The sequence below is a fragment of the Heloderma suspectum genome, chromosome 5 (genome assembly GCF_057233095.1).
Source record: "Heloderma suspectum isolate Gila_16-S chromosome 5, 16-S_ref, whole genome shotgun sequence".
NCBI lineage: Eukaryota > Metazoa > Chordata > Lepidosauria > Squamata > Helodermatidae > Heloderma > Heloderma suspectum.
Window position 1 is genome coordinate 232,469,215 of NC_139462.1, and position 14,891 is coordinate 232,484,105.

Here is a 14,891-nt window from a genome sequence, read left to right on the forward strand (position 1 = left end):
TTCCTTCTCAAGGCTTTCTCCAACTGCAGCCTCTTTTCCCTCCTCCATGCAAGTGAGTGGAACGTGTGTGTGCGAGGGAGGGAGAGGGGGGGGAAAGAGGATTCACGCCTCGCAAGCCGCCCTGGAGAAGCCCGGCCGCCCACAAAGACTCCGAAGCAAGCACGCATTTCAGGTGCACCATGAGAGCCGCTTGCGGGGGCTCTCGAGCAGCAGGGCACCCGGGGGACCTCCTGCCAGCCCGGGGACGGGGAGGCGGGTTGCTGGGGTGCGGATGCCCGGATGCCGGCACGCCCGGGCCCGTCGGGCCACCCCGGGAGGGGGGTCGCCCCCTCCCCAAAGGAGCGGCCCCCCGCGAAGCGCCGGGCGGCGCGAGAAGGGGCGGCGGCGCCGCTGCAGCCCCTCCCGGGCGGTCGGCCCATCCCCGGGGCGCTCCGCTGAGGCGCCAGGCCCCCGCCCCCGCTTCCCAACCGGGACGCCACCGAGCTGGAACGTGGCTGGCTCTGGTGCCCGCCGGAGGTGTCGGAGGGTAACGCCCATCACCCCCAGCCATGCTGGCTGGGGATGATGGGAGTCGTGCGACTGGCGGGCAGCAGGTCGGGGAAGGCCTTGGCGGGGGCGACGCGGACAGCGACCGCCCCGCCCCGCAGGCCCGGCGCCTCCCGCGCGCGGCGGCGCCGCCCCGCGCGCTCTCCCCGCCCGGGCGGCCGGGCTGCGCCGCCGCTTCCCGGCGCGCTCCGAGCCGCGGCGGCTCCCGGCGAGCGCTGCCCCCGCGCGCGCTCCTGCCCGGCCGCCGCGCCATGGCCCGCCCAGGCGAGGGGAGCGGCGCCGGCGCCGGCGCCTCCGCGAGGGGCAGCGGGGCGGGCAGACCGGGGGCAGCCGCGCCGCGCGTCGGCTGCCCAGCCCCGGCGCCTTTGCCCCCGGGCTTCTAGAGCTCTCGGTGTGCGCCCTACTGAGAGCAGGCGCCTGGCATGGACGGGAGCGAGCTGAGCTACCTTGGATCGGCCCTCGGCGCCCTGCTCCGGACTCGCGGCGGCGGCGGGGGCACGCGCTGGCCCCCGGCCGGCAGCGGCTTCCCCGGGCAGCCGAGGCTCTGCGTTGCGCAAGGTGCTGCCCCGCCGCTCGAGCACGGCGGGAAGGGCGGGCGGGCGCCTTGCGTGATGCGGGGCGGGGGCTTCTCGCGGAATGAGCCCGGAGCGGGGCCTGCTTCGCAAGCGGGCGCCCTTGGAGGGCCTGTTCCTGGAAGGCGGTGTGCGCCTCTTCGGCCTCCAGCTCCCCGGGGCGCCTGAGCCTGCGTCAGCGCACGCTGCCCTGCGGGTATTGTGGAAGGGGGGGGGGATGGACGCGGAGCGGAGCGGAGCGGAGCGGCGCCTCTCGGGAAGGAGGGCGATCTCACTCGCTGCGCAGCAGCGCTCTGGCTCCGGAGACGGGGGTTTTGCTCTTGCCTGGAGCTCATCACGCGCCTGTGGCACCCCCAACCCCCTCTGTGTGTATAGTCCAGGGCAACCTTCCCCAACCTGTTGCCCTCCATAGGTTTGGGACCTCAGCTCCCATCAGCCCCCGCCAGAATGGCCAGTGGTCAGGAATGCTGGGAGTTGTAGTCCAAAACATTCGGAGGGCACTCGCTTCAGGAAGGCTAGTGCAGCGGGCACCCGTCCCAGATATTTTCTATACCATTCCTCCATCACCAAATGCAATCCGGGGGCAGAGTGTAGACAATGATAACAATATAATATAACAGTAAAATCAAACAGAGGCATAAGTACCATAACACCAACAGGCAAAAAACAATTATTGCATCTAAAGTCGAGGTAGCTTGGCTTATGTTTACAATTTTTAAACTTTCAAAATTCTCCTCAAAATGCCCGGACAAACAGGAATGCTTGAATTTGGTGCCAAAAGGAATGAAAGAATCAGCGACACCTGTTGTATCTTCCTAACAAGCGTTCCAAAATCAAGGTGCCAATACGGAGAAGGTCATCTCTTTTGTGGACACATAGTGAATGCTCTTGTCCCAGCATTGGTAGACAAAGAAAGCCCCCCTCTGGAGATCTCAGTGTAAAAGCAAACTCCTTTTACATTGGGAGAAATTTATTCTGGAACCTGAATCACCAACACTACATATGAAGTAGATGAGTTATCCCTTAACATGCTTCCTTCCAGTGATTAACTTCTAACACAAGACATGCAGGAACTCAAACCTGCCTAGAAATGACGTCCTCTGTCCTGGCTCTGGGGGGTTGGGGTGGTGGGAGAGACACTCTGCACATGGTCAGGGGCACATTATTCTATATGTCACATTCACAGCTTCATAAGTTCTGTAGTGTGGCTTTTGGCAGGGGGGTTGGTCCATACATTCTGCCTACCCAGCCAGGCTGTGGTGAATCTATTGTACCCCCAAATCCCCTAGCATATCACAGAGGCATGTGATACGTTAGGAGGTGACTCAGTAAGATTACCAGCTTTGCCATTAATTCTTTGAACTTGGTGGGGTTGCCAGCTATTTAACTGGCTCTGCTGCTGTGCCTGTAACACACATTACTTTAAATCTGTGTCTGGCAGCTAGGTCTTTTTCTCATTTTTACTTTAGAGTAGGTGAAGAGGGCCCAGGCCAGATCTTAAATGTCCCCCCACCTCCATGCTAGAGTCCACTGGGGCCCCTGCACCTACTCTAGAGTAAAAGTGGGGAAAGGATGTAGCTAAAGGACACAGAATTAAAGTGATGTCTGTTTTGGCCCTGAGATGCAGGTTTCAGAAGGTGAAGCTTTCCTGCTCCTAGTTCCATGCAAGGAAAATCTCTTGTGTGTCAGGCTGCTGTTTCAAGGCCAGGAACGTGGGTGGCCACCCCCGGAACTGACTTGGCCATCTCCTTACCATGGAAGTGGGTTGTGGAGGGAATTAATGGAGAAGAGGGATGAGAGAGAGTTCCTTGCAACAAGATATGCCAGTATTATTGCCCCATGGGTAAAATACTTTTGCATGGTACCTCATGGTATTTTCCAAATATTATTATACAAAATATGGCAGTGTATCCTTACCTTCTAACAGGAGTGGTCCTGTTCAGATTCTAGCTAGCCAAGATCTCCTTCAGGATCCTCTGTTAAATTCCCCTCTCCTGCATTTTTGTGATGTTCTTTTCCAACTGGTACAGAGTATTCCATGGCTACCGGACATGCTTAGACCTCGTTCTGGACATTATTACCCCCTCAGGGCTTTTTTTAAAAAGTTTTTTTTGGTGAACTTTGGTGAACTTTTTGGTGAACGTTGGGGTTCCCCAGAACATGCTGATACTTCCCTCTTGTATCTTGGTAGCCCATTATGTCTACCTGTTGGCACTCACCAACTGAGTTCAGCATTAGAGGGAGCGACGATGATCATGTTGCAGGTGCAGGCTGAGATGGAAGGAGTGTAGCTTTGTAAAGGCCATTTCGCAAATTGGGGCTCAGGTGAAATTTGAACTTGGCTTACAGCTCAGCCCCCAAGGTGCCGCAGTCTGCCAGCAACAGGGCTGCTAGGCTTCATACGGCGGTGGCCTGGTGATTCCTTCCAAGGGAGGGCTGCCGGGAAGGTGTGCAGTGCAGAGATCAGGAAAGGGCTTCGTGATATTCAGCCTAATGGCACTGAATTTGAAAGCTGCCGCCATCCATCCTGCTCTGTGGACATTGAGGTTCAACCTCTACATCAGGATGGTGGACCCTCTTTCAGCCTGAGGGCCAAATTCCATTTCAGAGAAGCAGTGGGGGCCGGGGAATACCAGCATAGTTCAACTTAACACTCTTAGGACACAGCCCCTCTGTGCTGCAGGCGCCCTGCACTTTGCCTAGGATGCCTGTTTTTGCACATCTAAGTGTAGCTTGGGGGGGGGGGTGGAAATTGGGCTGGAGACCACATGGGAAGCTGTCTAAAACTGCTTCTGTGTTCTCCTCCCATCCCTGTCCCCAGGAACGCCTCATTTTCCCCCTTCCGTGCTCCGTGTTATGAGCCTGGAGACGGTGGTGGGGTGGTTCTCTCTGCCCCAGCTACGAGGGGGCGGGGGAAGGGCGGGGGAGCACGGTTTCCCAGCTACGAGCTCATAGCGCTGTGTACAAGCTCATAGCTGGGAAACTGAACAATCCTATCTCCTGGGATGCTGTCCAGGGGACGTAGGATTGCTCTCCCTGCCAGAAACGAAGCCTTTGGACAGGTGTGGGCAGAAGGTAGATCTCCAGATGTTTGGGACTTCAGCTCCCAGAAGCCTCTGCCAGCCAGGCTAATGGTGAGGGTAAATGGGAGTTGATGTCCAACATATCTGCAGATCTCCTTTCTGCTCACCCCTGACTTAGGAGATGTTTTTCAACCTTTCAAAACCATGCAAAAGCCAGGAAACCATCAAAATGTCGGGGGAAAGGGGATGTGGCCATCAGGACCACTCCAGAGGGCCGGATCTGGCCCACAGGCCAGGGGTCCCACACCCCCTGCTCTACGCGTTGATGTGTGGCAGTGGCTCAGTCCCAACCAGCAGTTCATTAAAAATAGAATGAACCATTAAAACCAGATACTGCCATATGTAAGAGTGTGAGAGTTCAAGCATACTGCATGTTTAAACTACAGTGACGTAGCGATGTATTCTCGAGTTCTTCCTGCAGCCGAACGCTGGGCCTGCAGTGCTGGTTTCCTTTTGTCCTTGTAAACAGGCCCAGGCTCAGGAACGGGATGCTGAATCGCAGGCGCTGCCGTCGTTGCAATCCTCCGTAGTCCCGGAGTGGCCGGCAGGGCAAATGGCGGAGGTGTCCATGTGGACTCTGGTGGCCACCATCCAAGCCCTGGAAAGCAAGGTGGATTCACTGGCCACGCGGCTGCTGAGCCTGGAGGGGAGAACCGGCACAGCTGAGAAGAAGATCTTTGAATGCGAGAAGACCGAACTGGAGTTTGGGAACCAGCTGGAGAGCAAGTGGACTGTCCTCGGGACCCTGATCCAGGAGTACGGGCTGCTGCAGAGGAGGCTGGAGAACATGGAGAACCTGCTGAAGAACCGGAACTTCTGGATCCTGCGATTCCCCCCGGGGGTCAACGGAGAGGCCCCTAAGGTAGGGGTACTATGATAGCAAGGCTGTGGCAGGACGCTTTGCGGGTGGCTTTCTGGGAATACTCCGGTGCATACAGATCAGCCTTCTCCAAACCAGTGCTCTCCAGATGTGTTGGACTGCAAATCCCATCATTCCCACCAGCATGGCCATGAAGAATGGGAATAATAGCAACATCCCTTATAGGAAGGTTTTTTAGGCGTGAACAATGTAAAGCCTGTAAAAGATTTTGCAACTAAATATGATATAAAAATGATTAAGGCTGAAACCCAAAGCAGCCTTATTACTTCTGAGTAGACAGGTTTAGGATCACACTGTAACAGTTGTCATTCAAGGGGACATAGGAGGTGATGAAGCAGCAAAACCTTCCCTCAACCTGTTTCACACCTCCCTTAACATCCAAGTCTTCAGCAGACACTGATATGTATAGAATCATAGAAGAGTAGGGTTGGAAGGGGCCTACAAGACCATCAGGGGCTTACAAGACCATCGAGTCCAACCCCCTGCTCAATGCAGGAATCCAAGTCAGAGCATCCCTGACAGGTGGCTGTCCAGCCTCGTCTTGAAGGCCTCCAGTGTGGGAGAGCCCACCGCCTCCCTGGGTAACTGGTTCCATTGTCATATTGCTCTAACAGTCAGGACGTTTTTCCTGATGTTCAGCCGGAATCTGGCTTCCTGTCACTTGAGCCCATGATTCCGTGTCCTGCACTTTGGGACAATCGAGAAGAGATCCTGGCCTTCCTCTCTGTGACCACCTTTCAAGGACTTGAAGAGCGCTATCCTGTCTCCCCTCAGTCTTCTCTTCTCAAGGCTAAACATGCCCAGTTCTTTCAGTCTCTCTTCATAGGGCTTTGTTTCCAGTCCCCCGATCATCTTTGTTGCCCTCCTCTGAACCCTCTCCAGTTTGTCTGCATCCTTCTTAAAATGTGGTGCCCAGAACTGGACACAGTACTCCAGATGAGGCCTAACCAGTGCTGAGTAGAGGGGAACCAGTATTTCCCGGGATTTGGAAGCTATGCTTCTATTAATGCAGCCCCAAATCGCATTTGCCTTTTTTGCAGCCACATCACATTGTAGCCTCATATTCAGATTGTGATCTGCAATTCCAAGATCCTTGGGGAACCTAGAGGTTGGGCAGCCTGTGTCAGTCTGGTTCTAGAAGTCTATGCCAATGCTGGGGCTTTCTGGAAGGTCAGGGTGGGTGTGCCGCTGGAGCCTTTCCCCCCTTCCCCAGCCCAGCCTGGGATCAGATACACATGCGCCCCCTGCAAGGCCAAACATGCCCAGTTCTTTCAGTGTCTCCTCATAGGGCTTTGTTTCCAGTCCCCTGTTCATCTTTGTTGCCCTCCTCTGAACCCTCTCCAGTTTGTCTGCATCCTTCTTAAAGTGTGGTGCCCAGAACTGGACACAGTACTCCAGATGAGGCCTAACCAGTGCTGAGTAGAGGGGAACTAGGACTTCCCGGGATTTGGAAGCTATGCTTCTATTAATGCAGCCCAAAAGAGCATTTGCCTTTTTTGCAGCCACATCACATTGTTGGCTCATATTCAGCTTGTGACGGACAGCAATTCCAAGATCCTTCTCGCTTGTCATGTTGTTGAGCCACGTATCCCCCATCTTGTAAGTATGCATTTGGTTTCTTTTTCCTAGGTGCAGAACTTGGCATTTCTCCCTATGAAATGTCATTCTGTTGTTTTCTGTCCAGCGCTCCAGTCTATCCAGATCACTTTGAATTTTGTTTCTGTCTTCCAAAGTATTAGCTATCCCGCCCAATTTTGTGTCATCTGCAAATTTGATCAGCATTCCCTGCACCTCCTCCTCCAAGTCATTCATAAAAATGTTGAAGAGCACTGGGCCCAGGACTGAGCCCTGCGGTACCCCATTCGTTACCATGTTTCCATTTCAACAAGCAAACAAAAATAATAATAAAAACCACACACTTATTTTCATTTTCAGGGTCTTGGAATTTTAAAGAATAACTGAGCGGCTGGCATTCTAATGTGCCCTTTGGGGCTGAGTGAGTTGATTAGCCCTGAACCCATATATAGTTCAGCCTTCCTCAACCTGGTTCCCTCCAGAGGTGTGGAACTACAACTTCCGTAGCTGGCTGGGGGACTATGGGAGTTGTAGTCCCACACCTCTGGAGGGCACCTGGTTGGGGAACGCTGATGTAGATGTTAAACCATCCACAAGGAGAGGGCCTGAAACAGTTTCCGTACAGTGTGGGAATTTTGCACACTGCTGCGCAGCGCCCCCAGAAACACCCAGAGGTGATAGAGCAAGAACATGCAGGAGATTGTTATGACATTTTTAACCCAGGCAGCATATATCTCTCCCACCATGCTCTAACCTCACAACAACCCTGTGAGGTAGGCTAGGCTGAGAGAGTGTCTGACCCAAGGCCATTTGTTCAAGACTATTCGGAAGCTGAAGCTTGTGCAAAATGCGGCAGCCAGATAATTGGACCAGAAGTTCTGAGCACATAACACCAACTCTGGTCCACTTGCATTGGGTACCTTTATGCTTCTGAGCCCAGTTCAAGGTGCTGGCTTTAACCTATGAAACCTTACACAGCTTGGGACCACAATAGCTGGTGGAGTGCCTCCCCTGACGTAAACCTACCTGGATACTATGATCAACATCTGAGGCCTTCTTCTGTGTGACTCCTCTGAGGGAGGCGCGGAAGGTGACACCCAGAGAGAGGGCCTTCTCAGTGGTGGTCCCCGATTATGGATTAATCACTCCACTGAGGCCCGCCTGGCAGCAACACTGTCATCTATTTGGTGCCAGGTTATGACCACCCTCTGCTCCCAGGCATTAATGGCATATGATGGCGCACCTACGTCAGCGGTCTTGATCAGGGCTAGTATCTTATTGAAATTGTTTTTAGCTGTTTAGATTGTTTTAAATTTTGTATGTTAAACATTTTACACTGTGTCTTATTCTCTTGTATATGTGGGTTGTAATTTTTGTGAACGGCCCAGAGAGCTTCAGCTATTGGGCGATATAGAAATGAAATTCATCATCATCCGCTGGCCGTCAGGGCTGAATGGGGATTTGAACCCAGGTCTCCCTGGTAAAATCTGGCCTCGTCCATCTTGCTGCCTGCCCAGTGAGGCACTGTACTCAGTACGCCCATGGCATAGAGCAGCTTTCCCCAACCTGGTGCCCTCCAGATGTGTTGGATTACAGTTCCCATTGCTCCCAACCACCATAGCCTTTGCTGGCTGGGGCAATGGGAGGTGTAGTCCACACATCTGAAGGACACCCGGTTGGGGAACGCTGCTGAAGAGCAGAATGGGGAAGCTGCTTCAGCCACATGGCTGGTGTCACATATTGGCTGTATGGCCCTAGGTTTGTCGGCATGGCTTCAGGCCCTAAATCTTTGTGGCTGATGGATTCCAGGTGCCAGCCACCTTTGATGACAGCACTGCCTTCTCCCAGGAGGAGTGGGAGAAGCTGGAGGACTGGCAGAAGGAGCTGTACAAGAACGTCATGAAGGGGAACTACGAATACTTGATCTCTCTTGGTAAGGGATCTCTCTCGGCCTCCTCCACTGTGGCAATGCTTGTCTCCCTCTCTGGGCCCTGCGTCTGCTGCAGCTTGCGCTTGAATTAACTGTTAATTTAGGGCTTTTTCTGGGTTACGCTTACATCAAGTAAACACCATTGTCTGGTTATTCCTCCCCATGGCTCTTACATGACATGCTACATGTATGCATGCAACATGTGCGACATGGAAATACCTCTGAGTATCCCCCTTCAGCTGAGGGAGGCCAGTGGCGCCTGCCTCAGAAGTACATCATCTACAGAGCTGAACCTTTGAACCTTTCGTGCGCGTCCCAAAGAACTCTGAGAACTATAGTTCTGAGATAGGGCTGAGAGTGCTGCATGAAATCCTGCCTCACGGGACTAAACGTTCCCGAGATTTCCTGAGGAGCGGGGAGAGGCATGACAGCAGCAGCTTTGCTGGGGGCAGAGATGCCTGCAAGCTGCCAGAGCGCGGTGCTGGGTTCCTCCAGCATGGACCCCTTCTGCTGGGGTGTAATGCCAGTGTGGCAAGAGGAGAGCTGGGTACAGAATTGGGGTGAGGGGAAGCACCCCCATGGGTGAAGGAAGCAGGGGCTGCCCGAAACGCCACTGAATGCTTTGATGGATAAGGCATAATTATTGCTAAGAGAAGCTCTGAACTAAAACATGCTGGTGTTTTTGGCTCACTCTTTGTGCCCATGGTTGTGCTCCCTTGTGCCTTTGGGCACACCCACCCCGGGAGTGTGGCCCCAGAGGGCTTCTCCGAAATGGAACATGGCCCTTGGGCTGAAATTGGTTCAGTGTCCCTCGTTTAGGGTGTGTCTCTCCAAGTGCCATTTAAATGGATTAAAGGCACAATCCTATGCATGTTTAGACAGAAAAAAGGCCTACAACTCCCAGCATGCCCTAGCCAGCCATGCATAAGGCTGCCTAAACATGCATAAGGCTGCCCTCTTAGTGGTCACTGGTTGGTAGATGAATGCACATTATGGGCCTGGCCATTACATTATGGTTAGCTCATCAGTAGTTTCTTCTAACCCCAATTAGATGCCTATAATCTTCTGTATGTTGCTTTTATATTGCCTGGAGTTTGTTTTTAATTGTCTGCTTTTATATTTCTCTTTTATATTGTGGTGTTTCGATGTTCTCGTTTTTTATTTTATGTCATTGCTTTAATGTGCATTATCCTTTGAATCACCCAGAGAGCTTCGGCTATCAGGGGATATAGAAGTGTCATAGAATCATAGAATAGTAGGGCTGGAAGGGGCCCACAAGGCCACTGAGTCCAACCCCCTGCTCAGTGCAGGAATCCAAGTCAGAGCATCCCTGACAGGTGGCTGTCCAGCCTCGTCTTGAAGGCTTCCGGTGTGGGAGAGCCCCCCACCTCCCCAGGTAATTGGTTCCATTGTCGCATTGCTCTAACAGTCAGGAAGTTTCTCCTGATGTTCAGCCGGAATCTGGCTTCCTGTCACTTGAGCCCATTATTCCATGTCCTGCACTCCGGGATGATCGAGATGTCATACATGCATGCATACTTTAACCGTTTAAAAGCTGTCTTGAAAACCTGTTGAAAGGTGGGGTATAAATTCCTTTAGGTAAAATACATGCATACAAAATAACAATATAATCTAAGCCCAAAAGCAGTTGAAAGAGGGCCTGGAACACCTTTCACCCAGTTACTGGAGCAGTTTGTCATGAGGTGAATGCGACTCAACTCTGTTTACCCTATTGGTTGGCAATCTTTTTGTGGTCACCAAAAAGACACACACCTTGTACACTGAGTTTTGTGCTCTCTCTTTCTCTCTCTCTTACATCCCCCCATCTGCACCCCAGACTATGCAATCTCCAAGCCAGATGTTCTCTCCCGGATTGAACGAGGGGAGGATCCGTGCGTCCACGATGAACACGACACCAATGCAAGGGAGAGTCCTGGAGACCCCAGCATGGGTGAGGACTGGGCACATAAGCAGAGAAGCGTGGCTTTGGCCATTGCTCCAGGTAGCTTTGTTCCTTCGCAAGGTCATTTGGGTAGTTTCCCTGACTGGAGTCCTCTGGTCCCCCAACCCTACTTGTTGGATTTGGGTGAAATTGAGTAGTCAAGGCAGCTTTCCCCAGCCTTATGCCATCCAGGCTACAACTTCCAGCATCCTTTATTGGCCATGCTGGTTGAGGCTGATGGAAGTTGAAGTCCAAACCAAGTTGGAGGGCAGGATACAAATGACATAAACATATGCTATATTTTTGTACATTGCTTAGAATTTTTTAAAATGTAAGTGATTCATTAATATCATTAAATGAATACACAAAGAATGAAAACATTATTTAAATACCAGAAGGATAGTTGTAGTACTGTGTTGCAGTAAAAGCAACTAAGGGCACCATCTTGTGCATGTTTAGACATAAAAAAGTCGTAGAATTTCCAGCATGCCGGGGAATGCACAGGATTGCACCTTAACATGCAACATGCATAGGATTGTACCGTTAAGTGCTGTTTGTTGCGTTGCATGGAGAGACCTCTTACAGCATGATGGCCACATCTGTGAGTGTACTCCCAGGCCAGGGGTGGGGTGGGGGCACACTCTGTTGCTTTTTTCCTCATCCCCTTTCCCTTTGGTGTCTTGTCTTCTAGATATCAAGAGTCTATTGCAGCAAAAACAGCAAAGGATCTTGTGGCACCCTAAAGACTAATTCTGGCATAAGCTTTTGTGGGCTGTAGCAGGGGTGGGCAGAAGATAAGTCTCCAGATGTTTTGGACTTCAACTCCCAGAAGCCTGTGCCAGCATGGCCAGTGGTCAGGGATTCTGAGAGTTGAAGTCCAAATATCTGGAGATCTACCTGCTGCCTGCCCTTGGACTATGCATCTGATACAGTGGAACATCGGAACGTCGGAAGCTGCCGTATACTAAGTCAGACCCTGGGTCCATCTAGCCCAGTACTGTTGACACTGACTGGCAGCAGCAGCTCTCCAGGGTTTCAGGCAGGGCTTTTTCCAGCCCTACCTGGAGATGTCAGGGATTGAACCTGGGATCCTTTGCATGCAAAGCAGGGGCTCCACCACTGAGCCATGGCCCTGTAAGTCCACTACAAGTTATGCCAGAATAAATTTGTTAGTCTTTAATGGGCCACAAGACCCTTGGTCTTGTCTCCTAGAGTGTAAGCTTGAGGGCAGGGGTTATCTTGGTGGTTGCTCTCTCACGTTAGCTGCTCCGGGAGTCTTTTCTGGCAGAAGACGAGGGTGAAAAATGTTTCACAAACAATGAACATTGTCCAGGCGTTGAGAGCAGGAGCAGTTGGCCTCATCATATAGCCAGCACCTTGCGGGCCGGACCAAGGCAAGTGACTTGGAGCTGGCAGCATCTCAGGACAGGAGACCCAAGCCGAGAGTGGCTTCTGCCGCAAGGGCCCATGAGTTTTAGGGCTCCGTCACCTGAATTGCTTCATTGCAAGAGTCTCAGTAGCTGATGTGCTGATGCTGTAAGGCTGATGCTGTAAGGCTCGCTGGGGGATTATGGGAGTTGTAGTCCAAAACATATGGAAGGCCCCAGGTTGGGGGAGGCTGCCATAAGGAGGCCGTGTTGTTCTCATTAAAAAAGGAAAAGTTCTGCCTTTATTCCAGGACATTGCGGAGTGCCTGCAACTCGGTAGGTGCTTGTCATGCGGAAGGTCCTGTGTTCAGCCCCCAGCATTCCCATTGTAAAAGGATCTCAGGTAACAGGGGATGGGGATTACCTTTGTGGACTGCCCGGAGCAGTGATGCTACTCAGAGCAGATAACACTGTAGACAAACTAAGCAGCAAATCGTCTGGCAGCTTCCTGTCATCAACATTTGGTCCCCCTGGTGTGGCTTAAATCTTCCCCCGTCAAGGCAGGATGAGGCAGCTCGCGTTCAGGGGCAGATTTGGGGGTGCAATTAAATGACCGCAAACTGTCAATTTATTTAGCTTACTATAATTTTACCAGCGATGGGGGAAGCTGCCAGATGATTTGCTGCTTAGCTTGTCTACAGTCTTGTCTACTCTGAGTAGCATCACTGCTCCAGGCAGTCCACAAAGGTCATCCCATTACCTGAGATCCTTTTAAAATGGGAAGGCTGGGGGCTGAATGCGGGACCTTCCACATGACAAGCACCTACCGAGTTGTGGGCCCTCTGCAATGTCCTGGAGTAAAGGCAGAGCTTTTCCTATGCTGTTTGGGGTTTGTGCTTTAGACCTCCAAACGGCATCTGTCGGCCATCCCTGCCCACTGTTCCACTACCATCTTTGACGATCAAGCATTTTGTCTCCAAAGAGCACATCCCAGTTTATTTTTTTTAAGAAAGGGGAGGAAGAAAACCCTGAATTCTACTCCTTCCTTGGCTTGCAGGCTCTACTGCTTCTACCTTCGAAATGGCCTCGCAGATCAAGCAAGAGCAGGACCCCTTGGCTGAAGAGGGGATGGAGGAAGACGGGGAGGGGGAAGACGGGAGCCGAAGGGACCCTGGAGGAAAAGCAGACCCAGGTGAGTGACCCGCTTCAAAAGGCATTTGAATGGCTCCCCTGTTTAATCTGAAAGCCAGGGAAGGGAGAGCGGTTCTTCAGGGAGGTGAATGAGCCCTGCATTAGCATCGCAGCAGGTGCCCACTTCATGGCTGGAGGGCATTGCCTGCTCTGGCTCTGTGGCCTGGATGCACAGTCCCCCAAATCCAGTAGAGAGGGAGGTTGCTGGAAGGGCAAGTTCAGACCAGCCATCTCCAGCACTTTAATTTCTTTGTGGGTCTTGATGGTGAGAACTGTAAGGACGCATTGAGGGCGAGAAAGAAGCTTCCCCTCACCCCCCAGGTGGAACTGAATTCCTTGTGGATTTGCATGGGGGTTTTCCAGCCTGAGGCATCAACTCCAAGAGGGCAATGCACCTCCTCACTGCTCTGGTGCCCCTATCCCGGAGATGCAGAGCCTCTTTAATAACGACCAGAACCAAAATTAAAACATTCCCCTTTCCCACTGTTTGCTGTTCATTTCCGTGCATCTCTGGCTGGGACCCCTCTCATTGGTCCCAGCCCAGATGTAACATAGCACAGCCTCCGTGAACCTGGGGCCCTCCAGATGTGTTGGACGGCAACTCCCATCATTCCCAGCCAGTTGGCTGGGACTGATGGGAGGTGCCACCCAACACATCTGGAGGGCCCCAGGTTCGCGAAGGCTGCCACAGCCTCTGAGTCTCATCAGCCGACCACCTTCTCAGTTCCCCAGCCCCGCAGCCCAAACCACTGCTGCTCCGCTAAGAACCCCATCCTTCCCTTCGAACCCCAAAGAGCTCCATCCCCCTCCCCCACATTTCCCAGTTGGCCCCTTTTCTCAAGGTAATTGTGACCCCTTAATTCATGCACCAAATAACCTGTTCTCCCCCAGCCGCGTTCTCCCCATCGCTCACCTCGCCCGGTCCCCTTTTGTTTAACTCCCCTTTCCCTTTGGCCGAACCCTTTCGGCTCACGTTGATCGTCTCCGGCCCTCCCCTCCCCTCCCGGCTTGTGTTTTCCTCTTGCTCCCACTTCCGCTGTCATTTCCCCCACTTTTGGACTGTGGATGGTATTCTCCTTGGGGCAGGGACCTGTCTCTTTTGCAAGAGGCAGATGGGAGTCACTCCTAGGTTTTATATTCCAAACCACGGGGAGCCTCCTTTCTGGCTTGGTTGTCCCAAGAGCCCTGGGCACATTTTCCAGTCTGTGGTGCGCCTTGAGAGGCTGCTGCAGCTATGGCTGCAAAACTCCTCCTTGCATTCCAGAGCAAGATCATTACAAGTTGCAGCCCTGGAGTGCAAATGTGCCGCTCCCAGCTGCCTGATGAAGAGTTCTGGAGAACCCAAAAACATGCTCACTATTTTGTGGCATTTTAATTGGTCCTAGTAAAGGTATTGCCCGGCTGTGGATCTTGGGAGCTTTGCTTTGCTTGGTGCTCTGTCGAGTGCTGGCCAGGATCAGGCAAAGTTGGCTGCCAGACCTTGTGACTTCTCTGGAGCAAAACGCCCACCAGGGTGATTTGTTTGCTACAGTTCAGAAGGCTTCCGAAACCTCCCACCCCACCTCTCCTGAGTGGTTTCACCATGCAGCAGTCTGTCCATTTTCCCCCTGCACACTCTGAGCAGAGCCTAGTTTTTACAGTGCATTCAGCTGCAGCAATAGCACCATCTGGTGGCAGTTTCACAAATAGCCATAAAAGAGAAAAGACAAATCATGGATGTTGGTCTTCTCTTATGTTCCTAAATAAGAAGAAATTGCATTCCACCCCAAAAAGACAACCCATAGAATCCCGATAACATAAAATGA

At 52.5% G+C, this 14,891-nt stretch overlaps 1 protein-coding gene across 3 annotated transcripts in view; it reads left to right on the forward strand.

Annotated features, from left to right (window-relative positions):
* The window catches only part of LOC146345318 (zinc finger protein 783-like), an 18,837-nt gene continuing 3,946 nt past the window's right edge, over nt 1-14,891 (forward strand). The window contains exons 1-5 of one of the 3 annotated variants that reach the window (XM_084860060.1): nt 1-172; nt 4,671-5,063; nt 8,466-8,589; nt 10,424-10,537; nt 12,953-13,087. In XM_084860060.1, the coding sequence (XP_084716186.1) occupies nt 47-172; nt 4,671-5,063; nt 8,466-8,589; nt 10,424-10,537; nt 12,953-13,087 (892 nt within the window). In that variant the 5' untranslated portion in view covers nt 1-46. Of the gene's footprint in view, nt 173-863; nt 1,105-1,172; nt 1,315-4,670; nt 5,064-8,465; nt 8,590-10,423; nt 10,538-12,952; nt 13,088-14,891 lie in introns of those variants that run through there. The other 2 variants (XM_084860061.1, XM_084860059.1) reach the window with 2 other exon arrangements.